The sequence below is a fragment of the Acartia tonsa genome, chromosome 9 (assembly GCF_053477335.1).
Source record: "Acartia tonsa isolate MP-2025a chromosome 9, ASM5347733v1, whole genome shotgun sequence".
Classification (NCBI taxonomy): domain Eukaryota; kingdom Metazoa; phylum Arthropoda; class Copepoda; order Calanoida; family Acartiidae; genus Acartia; species Acartia tonsa.
In genome coordinates, this window is record NC_137268.1 from 16,150,152 (window position 1) to 16,173,634 (window position 23,483).

Genomic DNA, 23,483 nt, shown 5'->3' on the forward strand with positions numbered 1-23,483 from the left:
GAATAATTTTCTATTTGAAATTTCAATTAAGAAGTGCATACTGCATACTAAACAAATAAGCAAGAAAATTACAACATTTGGTTAATTTTATTTAAAACAAGAATATTTTTTAAGCCAATAAGTTTTTTGAACATATTTACTTTAATAATATTCTTTTAGGACTGTTTTATGATCTTTATTAATGACCCTGTCCTCTATTAAAGTCTAAAAATTATTTTGTAATGGACTAAAAGAGAATGGAAAGTTATCTTAAAGTTTTGTCCTCATATTTATCATTTAATTCTTTATTCTTTTATGATTTTAAAAAAATGTTACAATCAGTTAAAGAGAAGCTTAAACAACAACAATCGATATATTATCACTTGGATGTTGCAGTAGATCTTCATGTTCTCTGAAAAAGATATACTAGCTGCTGGCTAATATAACAATAACCACATTTACCTCATCCCCTCCCCTTCTAATGGAACTGATCAGTAAAGTTAATGAGGTCTATATAAACAAGCTAAATGGATGACGAATTTTTCCCTTGTCAATATAAATTTACATTGGCATCTGAAGAGGGCAAAAATGAAAAAAACTATTTTTAATGTCTGAATACGTATGCAAAATTCCATAGAGAAAAAAATAAAAGAGAGGAATCGAAGCAACTAGAAGACAAAAATAGGCAGTGGGCCTAGAGGCCTACTCAGCGCTGTTGCCGTGCTAAAATTTATTGCTATTTCACTACATTTCAAATCGGAGGATTAAAAATTAATAAAAAAAATATTTTTTTACTTTTTACTATTTCCATATTTAGGGCAAGAATATTAGATTAAATATTTTCGTTTTAATGTTTTAATTAAAAATTACATAGAATTTTATTTTTATTTAAAAAAATTTGTTCATGAAAGATGAATCCTTCTATTTCTAAAAAGGGGGAAATTTTTTTCATAATGAACATTCAGCTGATTCTGACCGCCCACGGCTGTTTGCTAATTACCGCTTTTCTTTTTATTCACATTATTATTTATGATTGACTTACAAAAAGCCCTGGGAGGCTTTTGATTTTCGTCTGCTTCTAAATTTAGGGATGGGGAAGTAGTATTTTACCATGAAAAAGGGGTGAGTATTCATCCTCTTATTCTTTTTCCTTATGCAAAATTCATATTTTGTCTGTGAGTTAACCTGTTATACATTCTACATAAATCCATTACAACAACAAAACATGCACACACTTCACAACTCTTGTTATCTAGTTATTTATGAGGCCACAGCTTTTTATTAATATTGGCGTCATTTTGCGTCTAGATAATGACTAGAAATGCGTCTACTTATGCATTACAGTGTAATTAGGATCTCAGATTTTACATAGAGTAACTATACTTAGCATCTTGAGAAAATTAAATGATTTTTTTTTTTAAATTTCAACAAAAAAATTTGCATTGTAATTTTCAAAAATTTTATTTAAGAAGTCAAACATGTTATATTTTTGAAGAAAATAGCTATCTTTTAATAAAATTATTTAAAGCTTAACTTTAACACATTGTATATTCTTGCACTAGGACTTTGTTTTTTAGTTAATTTACAACCATATGGTTTATTAAGCAAGCTGCTTGCACTACATTTTATGGTTTTACACTCATTAGAAATAATATACAGGAGACATTTAAAGAAATTCTTATAAAATATTAAAACACTTGCAGCTTAGCTCTAGCCTAAAAGGCTTTTAGTTGACAGAAAAGTAATGTAACCCCCTTTTAAAACAAATATAAAGCTTTCTGATAAGACAACCTTAATGAGACCAACCAAAATATTTTTTTATAAAAATAGTAATGTTTATAGTTCAATTTAACTTGAACATTGATATGTTTTTATAAACACTATAAAATCTGAGAAAATTGTAATTAGTATATTAGATGAAAAAATTTCAAGAAAAGGCCTGATGTGTTTTGAAGATTGGATTGTAGTTTCTTGATAATTATTGTTCAGGCTGCATCACTGTATTTCTTTGTTTAGGGGTCATTGCCAAATATGATGACCTCCGAATTAGTTGCCGAATGTGTACGCAGTTTCCTGAGTGTTTCCCCATCCTAGCTCAATATTTACTACTAGCTAAAAAAGCTTCAAACTTTAAAAAAAATATCAAAATTTGAAAAATTCAAATTTATAATGTATAAATCGTTTATACATTCAAATTTAGATTTTTTGAGGGAAGTTTGAAGATTTTTAGCTAGTAGTAAATATTGAGCTAGGATGAGGAAACACTCAGGAAACTGCGTACACATTCGGCAACTAGATATCAGGCTATCCCAAATATGTATCAACACACAGTGGAAAAAACTTTATTTTTATTGATTTGTTTAAATAAAATTGGACCAAAACACCAAAAATAAAAGAGACTAAAAAAACTCCATATTGAATTCAATTTTCATCAAATAATATAGTACTACAAATTAATTATAGTTGGTCATGTGTACGTGCCAATGGAGAGACATCCAACAGAAAGTGCCAAAGTTGCCAGTAGAGAAAATACAGATTATGATACATTTGGAAGCATTGATTCTCTTATATTTGAACCAAAGGTAAATATAGTTATTATAGAGGTTAACCATTTATATTTCTAATCTTGCATTGCCTAAAACCATCTTAAGTCCTAAATTCAAAATAAAATAGCTGAAATCCATCCTGGGACCTAAATGAGGCCTCCTAAAAAAAGGAAACTCTTTTGGTTCAGTTGTTAACGTGATTTTAAAGGATAAACCAAAAAAATACTATTTTATGTAATAGGACTTATACCAACAATTGAAAAAATAATCTAATTTTTTTTATATTAATTTCTAAGATTTTGTGTAAAACTGCAGTTTTTTTATAGCAACCAGTAAGTAGCTCTGTTTTAGCGTTAGTTAGCTACCAGCTTTTTTTATGCTTAAGGTTTAATATTTTCTATTGATAGATTCCAACTGAAGAAGCCATAGCAGAAGCCACTGAAGAGATTACACAGTCCTTTGAGTATCTAGAACAAGAAAACTATTCAGGTTAATATTTCAATAATAGAAGCGTTTTTGGTAAGCTTACAAAATAAAGAAATAATTAAATTAATTTTTATCCTTACTATCTTAACAGTTTGCTAAACTGGTAATTCAACCTGTTATTAAGTTTTACCTTCTAAGTTTTGGTCCTTTATGTTGTCAACACAGGATCAAATTTTAGGTAGTTTTTCTCACTGTGCCAAGTAATGCAATCCCCCCCTCTTAACTTGAAATAAATTTAAATAAAAGTGGGTATGGATAGTTATGTACTTTAGGCTGGTTAGCCTCCAGGGGTTAGGGCACCACAAGTTTTGGCTGTGTAGGTTTAGGGATATCTTCTCCCCTTATTTTCAATTTCTTTTAAAAAGTCTTTAGTGCTCATAAGACACTGTGAGGAAAAACACATATTAAAAAAAATTATTTCAGGTGGCCATCACCAAAACAGCAACCACCACCACCAACCAGACAACAACAATAATCGGAGAAATAAATCCGGGAAACGCTTACCCGAAATCCCGGAATTATATTCCCAACACTCGGAGCAACATTCGCGCAATGAGAAATTACTGGCAAATGCCCTCTCTGTGCTGAGTGAGTCTATGGAGAGAAGACATGCTGAGACGCGCAATAAGAAGGGGGCTAGTAATAATATTGGAAGCAGCAGTAAAGATTATGCAAATGATAATAGGTAAAATGTTTTAGATGAAACAAAATTTGTCTTCTATACTGTTTAGCTTCCCAGAGGACCAGGGACGGTTTACAACTATTTTATTTTGGGTACATTCATTAGGAGAGATAAGAGAAATCATCCCTAGAAAAAATTTAAATTGAAAAGGGGGAGGGGAGTTATCGAACCAAACCCAACTCCTTACCTTAAGTGCCCCTAGAGACATCTAAGGTTGTAGCCGTCAGTAATAAATAAAATTGTTGATTTTGAATATAGGTGAAAATAGTTTTTTTAAATGTTGCGTTTTAACCTTTGAAACCCAACTTAAGTATCAAATACATTAGTTTAGTAAAAAGTCTTATGATGATTAAGTTATATTTTGTATTTGTAGAAATTCCAAATATCATTCTAACAGACTTGGAAACCCTACCCCTACAAATCTATTTGATGCTGGTAACAGAAAATCCTCCACTGACCGCAGCAGGTGCTAAAGTTATTGTTTGGTTTTGGAATATTTTGTCCACAACTTTTCTTCCATAAAAAGATTTTTTACACACATGCATTTTTATTTAATTTTGTTTTATATCTATCTATCTGTTTATCACATCCCTCTCTCTCTCTCTCTCTATTGCTTTCTTTCTAATCTATTTTTTCTTAATTAAACATATATTTTTTCTGTTTAAGGTCTAATTCTGATGATTCCAGCGAGGACCAATTAGGTAAACAATCTGCTCTGAAAGCACATAGCCATGTAGGCGCAGTCCCCAATGGAAAACCTGCTCCTACAAATCCTGCCAAGAATGCTTTTGCAGGTTTTAATATATTCTTTATATGTAATCTAATCTATCATACATTTTTACGATATTGTTTTCCATTCGTTAATGTTATCTATTCAAATTATGAAAATATGTTTTAGTTGGTAAATCTGTTTTGCAGAGTTGGTTCGAATCCCTTTCTTTATATCAAATCATTCATTTAACGATGTTTTTGACGCAGCTTATATTGCCTATAAGAAATGGCGTCATACTAGCCTACCATTGGTCAATTTAAATGTATACTGCCTATAATTGGTCGTTTGTATTGTATGACGTCATCTTTTTTATAGGCACTATAATCTGCATCGTTGTTAATATAACCTAATAATTAATATATTCATTTAGTTGGTAAAACCAGTTTTGCAGAGCGGGTTCGAATCTTCCAGTCTTTGGCGGGGAAACACGGAGACCACGGAGACTCGGAGGAACAGGAACAACAAATGTTCATAGAGGATAACTTCTTGAATAAGGTAGAAATAATTATATAGTATTAAATGGATAGATATATACTTGAATGGATAACCTCAAGAAGACAGAAAACACCCGCATATCTTATTTTGGTAAATTTATGAACATTATTTTGCTAATGAAGTACACAAAGTCCTTTACAGACAACCATTTCAATGAATTCATGACCTTTGTCGAAAAGTCCAAACTGTACTATATATTTAGAATTTTTAATAAATTTTATAGAAAAATTCATTGAAATATTCTTAAATATAATTTGAATCATTCCTTTTATTCAAAGGTAACTGGATGTCTGCCAGAGTGAGTAGGAAAGAATCTCTCTAGCCGCCGAACTAATACAGTTCTCAGTTACAGTGAAGCTTCTAATAGATCCTCTGACCGTTTTAACTATATTGGGTGAGGGTACCTCCACCCTCCCTAGAAAAATCACCCATACAAAACAACACACAAAAAATATTGCTATAAGTCTCTAGGGATGTAAATGTATGTATGTTTATACTATTCTGATATAAATTTAGATAGATATTTCATAATAAATGGCTAGTTAGTACTAACCAATCATTATCATCCAGGTATGGGAAGGTTCTGGAAGGTCCAGGTCCACCAGGACAACTTGGAAAGAACAGGCTAAATATAAATCTGACTCTTCAGGTATAAATGTTTAGATATCTTAAATAACAATAATAAATATGGCAGAAATAAATTCAAATATAATAATAGACAGTATCAAAAAACCAAACAAATTTTTGAAATATTTTTTAATGTCTTTGATTTATTATTCTTAAAATATAATACTTTAGCTTAAGTGAAAACAAAAGCTGCTTATCGTGTACTTAAAATGAAAATACTATACATCAAGTTTAGAAACTATTTTATTCTTTTAATAGGAAAAGATTCTGTTGGGTCTTCAAGCACTAAGAGTAGTAACAGTACTATTATCTATAATCTTCATAATATAGGTAATTACATATCTAAATTATCTTTTAAAGACAATAAAAATTAAATTGAAGTAAAACATGTTGGGTTTTTATATAAATGTATATAATTTTTTATGTATATTGTATAAATCTGTCTATTTTAGCTAACTTTTTAAATGCTAGTTTTTCTCTCGTCAATCTATCCAACGATCTATCTTTCTATCCCAATCTAATGCTAGTATTTCAACTGCCATGCTTTCCATCTATTTATCTACTCATCTATCTATCTATCTATCTCTCTACCCATCTGAATAATATCTATTTATTGTAGGAGATTCCTCTCAATCTAATGCTAGTAGCTCAACTGCATTCTACGCTGTTAATCCTGACTCTATCGACTCTGGCTCTGTTTATTCAAGGAAAAATATAATTATAACTGCAAGCAGTTCTTTCCCAATCACAACGTGTCTGTCGAGGACTGTAACCCTCACCCCATTATTTAAAAATAAATTTAAAATATTGGTGGGAGGGTAACCTATGCACCACTGCCCACTGCCCAATATAACCTAACCTAACCTTACCTAAAGTAATAAAAAAATCTACAAACTTTTTAGTGTGACAAAATTTTAATTAGGATCTTTAAGAAATAATTAAATATCCTTATTAAGGATCTTAAGGGATAAGACAATGGATTATAAATTGATGTATAAATTAACATTTGCCCTTTTGTAGATCAAAAAATATTGTCAGAAGAGTTTGGACCATGCTAGTTTATATTAACCATTCAAGATTCGATAAATCTTTTGATAGAATCATATTAGAGAATTTGTTCATTAAGTATGAGGGACCTGCATGATTTAAAGTCCAATGTACCCTCCACCCTGATAATTATATATTTATGATTATTATTTTTTAAAAACAGAGATTCTTCAACAAACATGTTAGCCGGGGCACCACATTTTTCAAATAATAAAATCCCATCGGAAGACATCAAACTTCTAAGGTAAGAAATGTATATAATCTATTAAATTTACCTACAAAATGGAAGTGTTTAACCTTAAAGTTAATTACTCAATTCAAAGAAGTTTAAGGTTTTGAGAAGAGAAAGTTTTAATTTTCCCTTTTAATCATTAAAACCATTGGTTAAAAAGTTTAGACACAACTAGTTTGGAATCAACCAATGTATTTCTTTAGGAGCTATCTCAATTAAGATCTGGCTATAGCAGACTTTTAAACTCATATCTACATAGAATTGACGAGAATATTGAAGATAAATGCCCGCTCTGCAACCAAACACCACACGACACTGTTCACCTGTTCAACTGCCCAAACAATCCAACGCATTTTACAGTTTTATCACTATGGACTCAGCCTGTTTTGGCGGCGAATTTTCTTAAACTTGACGAGGGCGTAACTTGAACAGAAAACACAGATTCATTCCACTGACGAGATTTCCCCTGGTGGCTAATTAATCAATTTAGGAGCACCGGATGTTTCGGAGCTATCAAATAACATAACGTGGTTTTCAAACTTAGGGTACTAGTGCAAATTACTATTAAATATCCCCTACCTCCCTAGTTTTTAAGGGTAGGTTATAGAAGCAAAAATTGTCAAATATCAATCGTAATTAAACGAAACATTTAAATATTGCTTATATTTTACTGTTGTTTGTTTTTAGAAATACCAAGAGAGGGAAGCAGTTAGATGATTCTGTGTCAATATATTCTGAATTTGATGATTCTATAGTCAGAACTGAGTTAGTTCAAGCCCAAGTTCATATCTCTAGAGGAAAGGTGAGTAACTAAAAATATTTTAAACTTTAATCAATTTGTATGTCCATATGAACATTCAATTTCCTCGGGTACTGTATAATTTCTGCTGTTTTCTTTTAAGGAGAACAACTCATACCAAAAAGCACACAGTTTAACTTACTTGGTCCGTCAGACTGTCAGTAATACTATAAAAGGGTTTTTACCCCTCTTTTATTAACTCTGAACATCTGCTTTACTACTCATTTGTCCATATGTCCATGAAATGATTTTTTTGTGACTTGCAACTTACAAATGTTGTCATTCTTGTTTAATTCTCTATTTATATATATTTACAAAATGTTTGTTTTAATGTTTAAATTTTAAGTATTTCAGCACACAAAAAATTATATTATTAACACATATTTAAAAACTCCATATAAATATTTATCTACATGTCTATTTATCTAATTATCTATATATCTATCCATCTAGGAATCAGATATATAAAGTGGTGAAGAGACAGAAGGATGTGCTTGCTAGAATTATATATCTACCTACATGTCTATCTATCTAATTATCTATATATCTATCTATCTAGGAATCAGTTATAAACAGTAGTGAAGAGACAGAAAGATGTGCTTGCTAGTATTATATATCTACCTACATGTCTATCTATCTAATTATCTATATATCTATCTATCTAGGAATCAGATATATACAGTGGTGAAGATACAGAAAGTTGTGCTTGCTAGGATTATGTATCTATCTACATGAACATCTATCTATCTATCTAATTATCTATATATCTATCTATCTAGGAATCAGATATATACAGTTGTGAAGAGACAGAAGGATGTGCTTGCTAGGATTATATTTCTATCTACATGTCTATTTATCTATATATTTATCTACAGATGTATATATCTATCTATTTAGGATTCAGATGTATATAGTGGGGTAGAGACAGAAAGTTGTGCATGTGAAGATTGTCCGGATTGTAATAATATTACTTCTTTCAAAACAAAGTAAAATTTTTTATTTGTATAGTCTTTTTTAAAGCGTAGACGAACGGACATACTCAAGCTGTAGAGAGACACTGACACTAACAAGCAGATGACAAGGGGGGAGAGGTGATATTGGACTGAAAATCATACTAGTTCCCAAAGTTTTATAAAAATCTTAATTGGGTTATACATAAAAACTAGCGTTTTTTAGATATTTCAACCAAGAATTTTAATCTAAAGAAGAGTAAACTTGACTTTTTGCAATATGGGTCAATTTATCGTCCATTGTACCATCCCCTAAGATTTCTAAATAACAATCCATTTAACTATTTTAGGAATATTTATCACATAAACGAAGCAGAAATAAACAATAACAACAACAATCATAATGTGAGGGATAGAAACCGTGAAAAAAATCCCCCAATCATCCCAATACCACCCCCACCGCCAATGAAAGATATGCTGCTGCCCCCTCCGCCCCAGGTGAGGCGGGGACCGCCAATCCCTGAGCCAACGCCCCCGCCCCTGCCCCCTAAATCAAGAAATTCATCTGCTAAGTCAAGGTATGATATGTGTATGGATGTAGAATATACTTAGATATTATGACAGAGGGAAAATTTTCGTCAATTTAGGTTGCTAACATGGACATCATTTATTGATCATTAATAAGGTAGTATATAAAGGGATGGGTAATGAGGGTGGATAAGGGAATCGTTATTTTAGCCAGCTACAAGTCTTACTTTATTAGAGTACATGATAATCTGATGTAAGATTATAAATAGTATAAGTAGTAAAGTAACAATATTTTAATTTAATATCAAATCAAACGCGTTTCTTAAGTCTAAGAAACATAAATTACATATTGAAATAGTTGAGTTCTCCATTTTATGGAAACGTATAAAGATAAGGTAATATCCCTACATTGCTTGCCTGACCTTTAAATAACCTAACTTAACCTTAAGACATTTTTACAAAGTTCTTTTCTGGTTCATTAGGTATATAAGTTAAACCGCCCATTTTTATACTTATATCATTGTTTCTGTATGTCTATGTTTACATGAAATGCCAGGAATTAGTCTTGTATTTTTTTCAGGATGGAATCTGAATCTAGTCTAAATATTGAAAAGAAAAGAGAGAGAAAAGGGAAAATTGCGGGAGATTTGAATTCTGACAACGAGAGTCCTACCCCAACTAATACTGACTCTTTTCAAAGGTAAATTTCGACTGTACAGTTCGTACTCCTCATCATTTTTGATTCTAACATTGAAATTCCTACTTCTGACAAATACTGATAATAAGATTCTCCTGGATATTCTGGTTAGTCTTTTATTATTACCACGTCATTATATATCAGCATCAGGAACCATTTCTAATGCCTTTAGATATGTCACTGTTTTAGCTGAGCAGAATTACCTATTTATTTAGGTATATAACAATCTAAATGTATATTAATCATACTTAGAAAATATCTATTTGCAAAACATTTAATAAAAAATTATCTATTTGTCTATTTATTTATCTATCATATATCTATCTATATAGAAGAGTTGCAAGGTCTCAGTTCCGAACAGTATCTCCCTAGCCAGATCAGGGATAAGGGATGGGAAACGTAGGAAAATCTTTTACTTTGGTAATTTGAATTGTCAGAAAGCTATCGTTGGGTTTCCCTCAGACAGATTTTAGTTTGTATTATTTGCATTTTTATTAATGAGTAAAAATTATATTTGAAAATTTCATTGCTAATTAAAATTCAAAATAAATAAATTAATATGCACTTGGGTAACATTCTATCAAGTTCTTTGGATACTATTATGTAGTGATATATTTGTACTGTGTTGTATTGTACATATATTAGGGTTAAGGTGTTGTATTAATTCCGTATTAAATTTTTAAAATTCAAAATACAACATCTAATTTATAAACTACCAAATGAAAATTCGTAGCTACCTTCTTTCCAAAAAATAATCCCGTTATTTTTGTTTTTTCTATATGGCCCTTTTTTAATGTTTAACTCTAAGCAGATTTAATAATTAAGCTAATGTGATCTAACACTATTTATATTTATTTTTTAGTAGCAGACGAAATCATTATTTTTTCTAGAATTGTCTGCTTCTAAAATTACCGCCAATTGGTGATTGGTTGTTAAATAATAAGGCCGATTCTTATTGGTTTAGAGCGATAGCTACTTGGGAGTGTCCGCCAGTTTTATAGGAATTTGTAATAGTTGCAATATCCCTTTAGAATCTAGGCCGGGACCTAATTAATGGCCAGGTTTCCTATCCCTTATCCCTGAGCCAGATTAATATTTATCTATCTATCTAATTGTCTATCTATATATCTATCTATCTATCTATAAAACTATCTATCTATAAAGAAGAGTTGCAAGGTCTCAGTTCCGAACAGTATCTCCCTAGCAAGCTGAACGTACACTTATTAATCTATATATCTTTAAAACTATCTATTAAAATATCTATCTATATAGAAGAGTGGCAAGGTCTCAGTTCCGAACAGTATCTCCCTAGCCAGATTAATATTTATCTATCTATCTAATTGTTTATATATATATCTATCTATCTATAAAACTATCTATCTAAATAGAAGAGTGGCAAGGTCTCAGTTCCGAACAGTATCTCCCGAGCCAGCTGAACAATATTTTGATTCTGTAGAAGATATGAGAGCTAGTCAAATTTATAGGCATCAATTAAAAAATCAAAAGGTAACACATTTTTTTTTAAATCACTGTGCTTAAAATTAAAAGTATTGACTCTCTGGTAATGATTGTAAAGTTGCTACGCTTGATAGATTCTACAGAAAATCATAGATTAAAAAATAGGACAATTCTAACATCCCTGAATTAAAGTAAAGAGCTATCTGTTTTGGACTGAAAGACAGTCCAACTTTAAATCTTAGCCACCGAACCCTTTTATATTCTACCTTTTTTTTAAATCCTGACTTTTTTACATTTATGTTAATATGTTATGCTATTAAAGACGTCTAAAATAGCATTCTCAAAAATATTTTTGTTATATAAATTATATTTTTAAAGACAAAGCTTAATAAAATTTGATTTTAGATAACCCACGAGGAGCTATTATTACGCGTGCAATCAGTGAATAACAACCCTAATGGCGGTTCTGGAGATAATAATGAACAACAACAAAATATCGACAATCTGACTCTTAGCTTTCTAAAGTTGGGCACTTCAGAAATGGGCGATTCAGGCATGGTTCTTTTACTATGGTTATGGTTATTTAAAACAACTCTTTTATTATAAAGTAGGAAAAAATTTATCCAAAGATCTTACATTTATAGGGATCTTTGCATATGTCTCAGTTTTGTTCTAAGCTATTTTATTTTTAAAGTCACGTCATGAATTGCTTGTAGACTATTTTTTTTTTTTTTCATAAAAAAAACTTAAGAAATTTTAGCAAATTTTCTTGCATGTCTTAACCACTAAAAACCATGATTTCAGGAATAAGTTCCAACCTTGCCAGCCTGAGTACATCAGGTTTGAGTCCAAAATCAGACCTTACGGATGCTTCAAAGGTAAGTCAATTCGCTATTATGGCGGTTTTCCTGACAAAGTGCCTAGTCGAGCATAGAAAACCCCTTTCCGCTTATATTAAAATAAAGAGGGGGGGGGGGGGGTAAGGTCTTGATATAGTTTTTTTTACCTTAGGCAAGGTTATGTGTTAGGTTTGATTATATAGGGTACACAGTAAGCCTCTCAAAGTTAGGGGTTAAGCAAAGGGGAAAAAATTAACCCCTTTCCCAACAACTTCAATTTTATCTATAAATAAGAAGAAGGCTATTTTATGATTAATTTATTATTGTGCTAAATTGTGCCATTTGTATCTTTAAAATACTGATCGGAATATCATTTAATTAGAATTTCACTCCTTGATTATTTATGGTATGCTTTAACCCTGAAAGAACCAGAGGTGGGCCGAAAATGCCAAGGAGTAAGAGAGGGGACAATGGATCGAATATTCAATTTTTAAGAGTCTCAGACTTTGGGTACTGGCTTAAAGGAAATGTGCAAGAATTCAGCAGGTTCTGCCTGGTTTTAACAAATATTTTTCCCCAACAAAATGTTTTTTCATGTATAGAAACTCTACTGTGATATTTATGTATAAAACAATCTAAGAACCCCTTGAATTTAGGTGGAATTTAAAAATCTATGAGAAGGGTTGACGAAGTTCTAAACACGATTTTTCTAGTGATTAATTACAGAATTACAGAACTAATTTTGTTCTAAATTATATTACCATGATCCCTTTACAATTTACTGGATAAATCTGGTTTTCATTGCTTTTCAGAGAAAACTCTTATTTTGAATTAATTACCCATTGTCCCCGCCCTTACTCCCTGCGAAAATGCCCACCTCTAATCAATTAAGAACTTGCTAAGGCCAATGGATGTATAATATACGTGAATATTATGACAGGGGAAAAATTGTCGTCAGTTTAGGTTGCCAACATGGACATCATCAGTTTGTTTATCCAGTAGGGGAGAAGAGGGGATGTGGTGAAAAGGGGTGGATGGAGTATATAGTTGTTTTAGCCAGATACGAGTTTCACTTTTAGAGTACATGAAAATCTGGTGTAATAATCCAAATAATAATATTTCGATTTAAGGGCCCAAACTTTTAGGGTTAATAGGTGAAATATTAGGTTTTTTTGTTTATGTTTGATGTTTTTTTATAGGATGGGGCCGTAGATCCTGCAGACAAGATAATTCCTCCTGGAAAGAAGAGAGATACTATGCTAAGGTTATTTCATTCACATATTTATCCATCCATCTTAGAATGTTTTTCTGTCTATTTGTATGTTTCTGTCTGTCTGTTTGTACCGAATGATCTTGCTAACCGCTGGACCGAAAGGGTTCTCCTTAATAGGGTAACTTCTCATAGGTCCCGGGAAGGTTTATAATTATTTCGATGGAAGGTACCACCACCTCAACAAGAAAAAGCGCCTCCCCCCCAATTTATAATTTTAAAAAAATCTAAAATAAAAAATTTTGTTCTGGAATTTAACACCCCCCTCCTCAAAATAGGGGCGTACCCGCTAGTATCTATATATTCTAACATATTTATCTACAAATATCTTATTAATATTTTAGGGAATTGAAGTCAAAGTTGAAGGAGAAGTTCCCTAACAATACTCTCCAAAATAGTAAATACAACAACATGGGACTAAAACAATCTCAGGTTTTTTATAATAGTTTATTATTGTAATTTTATTTGTATGGCCCCAAGGACCCCAAGCTTGAAAATCAATCACACCCCAGTTAACACCGAGGCTTAAATTTTTGGTTTGTACCTCTTTGTATGAAAGGAAAGACTTTACGACAGAAATTTTCATTAAAACTTTTCTTGCAAATGTTCGTCCTTCTGCTTTTGAAAAATTTGATTTTCAAGTCTTTTATTAGCAGTTTCAATCTTAATTTCATGTTAATATTCACTTGACCATTTAATTCTCTGTTCTTACATAAAAAAAATTTTAGTTAATATTTCTGTGTAGTTTTAAATTTTTCCTGTACTCTACTTGTACTTTCAGCGGGCTAAAATAATGATCCACTCCCTCAAATCCCCTTTACACCATTCCCTACCTTCCTACTGGATGAACGGCCTAATAAATGAAATATAAAGCAAATTTGACGACAATTTTTCCCTGTTATAATATCCTCGTTTCCTACATCCATTAATAGGACAAATATTCATTATTGATTAATTTATGTTATTTTCATGTAAACTTACTTTCTATAAGTTAATAAATTTATTTTTGCTTGTAGGAAATGGAAGAGCAAAGACCTCCTAAACGGCCAAGTGATTATGCTCATAGAAGAAAACAAAATGAAATCTCCCCAGGTAAACAAAATATTTATTTAAGTAATAAGACAATGGGCGTTAAATTGATATGCATAATACATTAAATGTCTTGGTTGAGAAACAAATTTTAAACTGAGGGTCTAGTGCAGTTCAGGGAGAAATATTCCTTCTTTGATTATCTCCAAAAATCTTTTAACTTTAATTATTGCTAACGGTGGAACGTATAAATTTTGCACGTTCAAAATTGTAACCTTTAAAATAAAATCTACAAATAATCTGAAATAGTCGTTACACAATGAAGCACAGTTTTATCGCAGTGCACATACATGCGCGAAAGGGACTTATTTTACACGTTTTATCTACAGTGAAGCTTTCCCTGTGCATCCATGGATCTTGGCTTTTCCAGATTATTTATAGGCCTTCATATGCCGCTTTAAATTGTGTGCGTGCATAATCGATACCAGATTCTGATCTTATAATGTCATACTTAACTCACAATCTTTTTTTCTATTAATAGGAAGTACTTTGGCGCCTGTAGAAGAATCAGACTCCTGTGATTGTGACAGCCTATACGAGTGTACATACAATTCAGGTAAATTTTACTTCTGAGGCTTGAGAGGGGTAATCTAATGTGTATTTTTTGAGGGTGGTTAAAAGAGGGCTTTCAAAGTTTGATGGGAGTAAACACTCCTTTACCCCCACCCTTGAACGTCTATAATCCCCAATGATGATAAACTAACTTAACCCTTCTGTAAAGGGAACTTATTAGTTGGAAGTTTTGAAACTAGCCAATCAAACTTTAATGAAAGTATCCAAAGTTTTTGAGCCAACAAATTAGATAACGTGGTATAGTAATACTATAATTTATGCACTAGTGTATGCGTTCCCACTTGAACAAACTTATACTTTACATTTATATGCTTATAATTCTCAATAATATTTTTTTCTGATAATTTTTTGTGAATGAATGTCTGTCACGTCTGTGCTCGCTACTATTCTTATTTATGTATTTTTAGATGGATCAGCTCAAGTTCGTAGCCCACCACCCAACCCACCGCCTACTAGTGCCAGTTACAGGAATCAGGGTTCTGCGGCTACGTCAGGACGAACATCAGCGGCTGGCCGCTCCTCCAGACAGTCTACAGAACATAGCCACAGGTAAAAGTTATTTATCATATCATAGACAGTTTTCCGCGGATTGCGAAAATAAAGATCATTAGATTAATTCCAGTTTTGTTGACCCAAGTGGGTCGAAGACCAGTCTAAAAAAAACAGTAGAAAGTTGTATGATGAGATGTAATGCAAGATTTACAATATAGCTTAGAACTGATTTTAAACCAAAGGAAAGGAATCGGAGAAATGTTTTTAAAAATACGATTTTTCTATCTATCAACCTATTAAATATAATCTGTTTATATGTCATTCCGTTTGTCTGTATATCTATCAAATCAATCTATGAATCAAATTTAATATCAATCCACTCAATAATTTATCTTTATAGTATATATCTATCTATATTATCTAGGTTGGGTACCCCTGTAGATAAGCCCTCCCATAATAATCTAAGAGCTGGAAGTATTACTCCAGAAGCATTCTTACCAGCAAGGGCCGAAAGCAGGTAAAATTAGCATTGCCTCAAAAGAGAAAATGGTTTTCATTTCTATATTAGAGTAAAAAAGGCTTTTATTATCAGTTTTGCTATTTTTTCCTACCACAAAAAAATCCAGTTTTAAATGGTTGATATAAATCCTTATAAAAATTGTGGTTTAAGGCAAGACTTCAGATTAAGCACAAAAACTCCTAGGATATAGAGGGGTAGCTATTCTAACAATCAATTCTACAAATAATCCCGACACCTTTAAAAGTAAGGTTGAAGTATATTTTTATATGTAATTGAAGAGGAGTGGGTAAGAAGAAGAGGAAAAAGGAAAGGTAGTTGTGGGGAAATGTTCCTTTAGAATTGTTTGTCAGAATATTATTCCCTTTTCCCTGGATAGCACAATGAAAGATAAATCGATGCACAGCCAATGAATGAGGGAACATGCATACTGCATAGGTATAAAACTTTAGGTACCGTAATAGTGTATTGTCCTATATCCCTTCCCTTCATGCTCTCATTTATGTTTTTATTATATTAGGTCCTCTATAAAGCGTAGACAAATGCGGTACGCAGAAAACAATTCGCCGCTTCCACCGCGTGCAGCGACCGCAAGTCCCGCGAAACAGCGGAGTGCGGGATACTTTAGGGGCAGCAGCCGTCAGCTGCCGCGGACTCCCAGTGGACGGCGAGACAATGGAAGCAGGTATAGCTTTTAAGCTTTATTTAAAGGCAAGAAACACACCATCCACAGATAGCAAAGCACAAAAATATTGACGTACAAACAAACAAAGTGAGTTATAGAGCAGAATATACAAAAATAACCAAATTCATGAAATGTTTTTCACACATTGTTTAAGCATATACGACATACATATGGACAATTTTAAATAGACTTATTTTACTTATATTAGGCTAGCATTCATAGATTTAGGATAACTGCAGGGCATAATTTAAATACTTTATTTATTTAGATCCCCAGACAAACGAAGTCACTCCTCCCAAGACAGAAATATGAAACGCCCAGACTCAGCCAAGTCAAAGGTAATTTAATTTCTTTTAAAGGAAACCAATTAATATCCGCTGTATAGAACCGTATCTCAGCTGTACTGAAAAATCATGTATAGCATCATATTACAGACAATTAAAACAAATATTAGAATTAATAACAGTTTTGATATTCTGGGCCTACGACGCCTATAAATCTAAACTGGAACCTAAATTATATTTGCATGCTACAAAAGGCAGAATTCAAGCAAAATAAGCCATTATGTGCTTTCCCTCAAAATTCCCTTTGAGCGGTAGTGAACCACGACCCCCCCCCCCCTATTTCCAATTTATTTCAAAATAATTTTTAGGCTTAAAGTTTTGGAGAATATTCATTATTGTTCAATTTTTGCAACTCTTTTTAGGAGTCAGATCTATAGTGTAAATGCATATACAGATATCTACCTGCCTCCCTTTTTCAAGGACGTTTTTCGTCTGCTAGCAATTTGTTTTCTGCTACTTGGCTGTGTTATTATTCCCGACACTTTAAGTTGATTTTCAAAGATCCAATTTATAGTCGGTTCAAGGTACTTGGGGTGGGGATATAAAGTTAATTAACCCCATGTAGTGTTTTACTCTAATATTTAGGAGACCAATATATCTGGACTGAGTATACAAGAGAAGAGGGAAATGGTTTATGGACCTGGTGGTATATATGGTCCTCATGGTCCTTTCAGTACACCACAAGTATCCAGGTATATCTATCTATATATATACAATAGTGTATACACCTGGTGGTATATATGGTCCTCATGGTCCTTTCAGTACACCACAAGTATCCAGGTATATATATCTATATATATACAATAGTGTATACACCTGGTGGTATATATGGTCCTCATGGTCCTTTCAGTACACCACAAGTATCCAGGTATATCTATCTATATATATACAATAGTGTATACACCTGGTGGTATATATGGTCCTCATGGTCCTTTCAGTGCACCACAAGTATCCAGGTATATATATCTATCTATATACAATAGTGTATACACCTGGTGGTATATATGGTCCTCATGGTCCTTTCAGTGCACCACAAGTATCCAGGTATATATATCTATCTATATACAATAGTGTATACACCTGGTGGTATATATGGTCCTCATGGTCCTTTCAGTGCACCACAAGTATCCAGGTATATATATCTATCTATATACAATAGTGTATACACCTGGTGGTATATATGGTCCTCATGGTCCTTTCAGTGCACCACAAGTATCCAGGTATATATATCTATCTATATACAATAGTGTATACACCTGGTGGTATATATGGTCCTCATGGTCCTTTCAGTGCACCACAAGTATCCAGGTATATATATCTATCTATATACAATAGTGTATACACCTGGTGGTATATATGGTCCTCATGGTCCTTTCAGTGCACCACAAGTATCCAGGTATATATATCTATCTATATACAATAGTGTATACACCTGGTGGTATATATGGTCCTCATGGTCCTTTCAGTGCACCACAAGTATCCAGGTATATATATCTATCTATATACAATAGTGTATACACCTGGTGGTATATATGGTCCTCATGGTCCTTTCAGTGCACCACAAGTATCCAGGTATATATATCTATCTATATACAATAGTGTATACACCTGGTGGTATATATGGTCCTCATGGTCCTTTCAGTGCACCACAAGTATCCAGGTATATATATCTATCTATATACAATAGTGTATACACCTGGTGGTATATATGGTCCTCATGGTCCTTTCAGTGCACCACAAGTATCCAGGTATATATATCTATATATATACAATAGTGTATACACCTGGTGGTATATATGGTCCTCATGGTCCTTTCAGTACACCACAAGTATCCAGGTATATATATCTATCTATATACAATAGTGTATACACCTGGTGGTATATATGGTCCTCATGGTCCTTTCAGTGCACCACAAGTATCCAGGTATATCTATCTATATATATACAATAGTGTATACACCTGGTGGTATATATGGTCCTCATGGTCCTTTCAGTGCACCACAAGTATCCAGGTATACATATCTATATATATACAATAGTGTATACACCTGGTGGTATATATGGTCCTCATGGTCCTTTCAGTACACCACAAGTATCCAGGTATATCTATCTATATATATACAATAGTGTATACACCTGGTGGTATATATGGTCCTCATGGTCCTTTCAGTACACCACAAGTATCCAGGTATATCTATCTATCTATATACAATAGTGTATACACCTGGTGGTATATATGGTCCTCATGGTCCTTTCAGTGCACCACAAGTATCCAGGTATATCTATCTATCTATATACAATGGTGTAAGCTCTCAGGGCATACAGTCGCATGCACAATGTGAAAGCTGCAGTAAACTCACTTGTGACTTAAGTGAGTAACTTCACACAAAAAATGTAACTTATAAATATCAACTTTAGTTATATAAAAATATTTATCCCAAGACATATCTTCTAGAAACTACAACTCAAAATGGATCTAAGTGATAATATCTACAAACCCAATTCAATGTCAACCACATTTCCTAGACAATATCAACACTTCATCTTCAAAATTTCATAATCCTCATAAATTAAAATCGCTACTATGTCATCTCCGCCTTCATTTATAAAAATAAAATTCTTCAAATTTAAAATATTTTACCTAAATCGGCCACTTAGTCCCAAGAAAATAAGCAATATTTCAGCAATATAGTCAACTTAGCCTTCAAAAAATAATTTTCCATCAAATCTTCTAATATAACTTAATCTGCCAGACATTAGTTGTAAAATTATACTTACATCAATCACTTCTGTAATATTCATAACAAAATTGGCCTAGCATCAGAATTCTGCTAGCTAAGGGAGGGGTTAGCATTTTTCTAGGTTTTATGTAGGTCTCCAAAAAATTAGTCCATAGATTTACGCTTAATGAGATGGGGCATGAATCTATATTGACTACATATTATGATTTAAACTTCAGAGGTGTTTTTTTATTAAATAGATTTAACAGCAAATGTCACCAATATCAACTGCAAACCTAAAATAATGTATCCTAATCGGCCACCACGTTCAATTCTTAATCTGCTAGACATTAGTTATAAATTATACTTACATTATTCATTTTTGTAACAACGTGACAACAATGGCCTAGTATCAGAATTTTGCTAGCTAAGTAGTGAGGTTAGCATTTTCAATTATAAAGGTCTACCAAAAAAAAGTCTTTAGATTATGCTTATTGAATGATGGGCAAGGGCATTTATCTATTTATGACTACATATACTAACCTAAACTTTCAGGAATGTCAATATGATTTAACAAAAATGTCAGCAATGTAAACTTCTCCAAACCAAACTACCGTATCCTAAACGGCCACCACATTCCATTCTAATAAATCACAGCTTCAAACAATTTAGACATCTAAATATAGAGTAGCTTCCTTCTAAATATCACAATAAAAACTTTTTATTTATGATACAATCAGCATAATTTTCTTCTAAACACACAAATCAGCATATTTTTTACATTTTATAACTCTTAAATGACATTCATTATTTCTACAATCGTTTTACTTACAAAATTTCATTATAACTACAATAATAACTACATATATAACTACAAGGTAACTACATTTATAACTACATTTCTATATATACAAACAAATTCCAATAGAAACACATAACAAACACCAGTTAAGTCACATTTAATTTAATGCAGTGTAAATAAATGCAATCATATCTCCAAGGGTTTTTTTTACTCCCTTATCAGATAACACAAACAGCGGCTTGGGTAAATCCTCTAACTTAACTAATGGTCATAAGTGAGGTGTCAAGTCGCAATTATTTACTTATGACTGACTTTATGTTCTATTTTGCATTATGATTAATTGTAATTGTTTTTTCTTCTATAAACTTACATAAACGTTGTCATATGTATAATAATTGAATTTGAAATATACATACATACATACACCTGGAGGTATATATGGTCCTCATGGTCCTTTCAGTACACCACAAGTATCCAGGTATATCTATCTATATATATACAATAGTGTATACACCTGGTGGTATATATGGTCCTCATGGTCCTTTCAGTACACCACAAGTATCCAGGTATATCTATCTATATATATACCATAGTGTATACACCTGGTGGTATATATGGTCCTCATGGTCCTTTCAGTACACCACAAGTATCCAGGTATATCTATCTATATATATACAATAGTGTATACACCTGGTGGTATATATAGTCCTCATGGTCCTTTCAGTGCACCACAAGTATCCAGGTATATGGTGCATTATTTGCCAAATGTACCAATTTTCTGCACTACCTCTCCGATTTTGTTAATACTCTATATTTTGGTCCATTGGGTCATTCAAGGATGCTGGATGGCCAAAAAAAAAAGTTTCAGAGTCCCTAGATGTCTAGATATCTTGCTATCTATGAAGGTAGGTAACAAAAATGTAAAAAACACCCATTTTTTCACAATTTTAAAAATTAATTTTTTCATCAATCTTACATCCAATCTATACATTTTATACACCAAAATGATTGTTTATTCATGTAAAAAGCGCACATAATGCTATTTTGGCCAAAACTCTAATTTTACAGGGTGTCTAACAAAAAGTGTATTTTGGATATCTAGCGTAATACCCAAAATACCTGTTCGAAAAAAAACATTTTTTTTGGCTTAAATCCTGTGTTTTATCTGTGTGCATATGTGGTATTTTTTGAAAATACAGGGTGTCCAAAAATATGAAATTATTGATCTGGTCAGAAAACACTATGGCCAAACATACTAAGACATATATTAGAGTAATTTGAAAAAAATAGCCAATTTGGACCGAGTTTTAGCTCTACAGACGCAAAAATCACATTTACAGGGTGTCCCAAAGTGAAATTTGACAACCTTATAGTCCCGGGTGGTCCGAACCGTTAAATACCACATATGCACACAGATAAAACACAGGATTTAAGCCCAAAAAAATGTTTTTTTTCGAACAGGTATTTTGGGTATTATGCTAGATATCCAAAATACACTTTTTGTTAGACACCCTGTAGAATTAGAGTTTTGGCCAAAATAGCATTATGTGCGCTTTTTACATGAATAAACAATCATTTTGGTGTATAAAATGTATAGATTGGATGTAAGATTGATGAAAAAATTAATTTTTAAAATTGTGAAAAAATGGGTGTTTTTTACATTTTTGTTACCTACCTTCATAGATAGATAGATATCTAGACATCCAGGGACTCTGAAACTTTTTTTTGGCCATCCAGCATCCTTGAATGACCCAACGGACCAAAATATAGAGTATTAACAAAATCGGAGAGGTAGTGCAGAAAAGTGGTACATTTGGCAAATAATGCACCATATATATATATCTATTTTTCTATCTATCTATTTTACTATAAATCTATCATTTTCATTAAACTTTCTAATTTTCCTATTATTTTAGATACCCAGAACCAATAAAGAAGTCAAATCAAAAGAATTCTAACAACCATTCTGGTAAGTATCAGTAATGGATGTATTATTATAAGGATGTTATACAAGATTATCGTGCAATCTAATAAAGTCGAATTTGTTGCTGGTTTAAAAATGATCCACCCTCTTTTCCTCATCACCTTCCCATACGACTGGCTGAACCAACTGACCAATAAGTAATGTCTATCTTAGTAACCTAAATTGACGACAATTTTTGCCCTGTTGTAACGTCCATGTATATTCCATATCCATCATATCAGTTTCAGCTTCATCGGTTCAGCAGTGAGCGAGATCTTTCAGAAAGACAGACAGACAATCATCCTGTTACTTATATATAGGGATTTCTAGCAACTTTCTTCAAATTATATAAAAATTTTATCTGTGTAAACAGATCTATAGTATAGATGTATAATTATATACAGATAACTACATCTACCCATTTTCCAATGACCTTTTTCGTCTGCTAGCAAATTGTTTTCTGCTACTTGGCTGTTTTAATATTCCCGACAACATTGGTTGATTTTCAAATACCAAATTGAGAGCAAGCGCAAGGTCATTGAGAGAGGGAAATACAATTATTTAAACCCTTCCCCCTCTAGTGTTTTACTCTTATTCTGTGTATCTAGATGGAGGCCACCAGGAGGATAATTCTCTGACAAGCCATGGTACCAATGAATCCTCAGCTGTTTTTGAGGATAGGTCAGATAAATCTCAATACATTGCCAATACAGTCATCAAGGTAGCTATCTATCTTTCTATCTATTTTTATTGATAACCCATCCTTAATGATATGTCTATTTATCTTTTTTTTCATTTATAGATCTGTCTCAATATCTTATTTTAAAAACATTATAACAGACATCAATGTACTATTTTATATCCACCCTTACTATCTTCCCATCAATTTAT

At 32.3% G+C, this 23,483-nt stretch overlaps 1 protein-coding gene across 1 annotated transcript in view; it reads left to right on the forward strand.

Annotated features, from left to right (window-relative positions):
• Positions 1 to 23,483, forward strand: part of LOC145328325 (uncharacterized) — a 40,564-nt gene that overhangs the window by 15,892 nt on the left and 1,189 nt on the right. The window contains exons 11-38 of the mRNA XM_080171955.1: positions 2,443 to 2,561; positions 2,933 to 3,014; positions 3,435 to 3,696; positions 4,067 to 4,159; positions 4,360 to 4,487; positions 4,836 to 4,960; positions 5,531 to 5,609; positions 5,846 to 5,917; positions 6,207 to 6,292; positions 6,796 to 6,878; positions 7,554 to 7,668; positions 8,563 to 8,651; positions 8,966 to 9,193; positions 9,724 to 9,843; positions 11,229 to 11,346; positions 11,704 to 11,851; positions 12,103 to 12,176; positions 13,337 to 13,401; positions 13,752 to 13,839; positions 14,424 to 14,499; positions 14,978 to 15,052; positions 15,477 to 15,618; positions 15,986 to 16,078; positions 16,599 to 16,763; positions 17,032 to 17,101; positions 17,693 to 17,799; positions 22,546 to 22,598; positions 23,201 to 23,313. Of these exons, the coding sequence (XP_080028081.1) occupies positions 2,443 to 2,561; positions 2,933 to 3,014; positions 3,435 to 3,696; positions 4,067 to 4,159; positions 4,360 to 4,487; positions 4,836 to 4,960; positions 5,531 to 5,609; positions 5,846 to 5,917; positions 6,207 to 6,292; positions 6,796 to 6,878; positions 7,554 to 7,668; positions 8,563 to 8,651; positions 8,966 to 9,193; positions 9,724 to 9,843; positions 11,229 to 11,346; positions 11,704 to 11,851; positions 12,103 to 12,176; positions 13,337 to 13,401; positions 13,752 to 13,839; positions 14,424 to 14,499; positions 14,978 to 15,052; positions 15,477 to 15,618; positions 15,986 to 16,078; positions 16,599 to 16,763; positions 17,032 to 17,101; positions 17,693 to 17,799; positions 22,546 to 22,598; positions 23,201 to 23,313 (3,068 nt within the window). The remainder of the gene's footprint in view (positions 1 to 2,442; positions 2,562 to 2,932; positions 3,015 to 3,434; positions 3,697 to 4,066; positions 4,160 to 4,359; positions 4,488 to 4,835; positions 4,961 to 5,530; positions 5,610 to 5,845; positions 5,918 to 6,206; positions 6,293 to 6,795; positions 6,879 to 7,553; positions 7,669 to 8,562; positions 8,652 to 8,965; positions 9,194 to 9,723; positions 9,844 to 11,228; positions 11,347 to 11,703; positions 11,852 to 12,102; positions 12,177 to 13,336; positions 13,402 to 13,751; positions 13,840 to 14,423; positions 14,500 to 14,977; positions 15,053 to 15,476; positions 15,619 to 15,985; positions 16,079 to 16,598; positions 16,764 to 17,031; positions 17,102 to 17,692; positions 17,800 to 22,545; positions 22,599 to 23,200; positions 23,314 to 23,483) is intronic.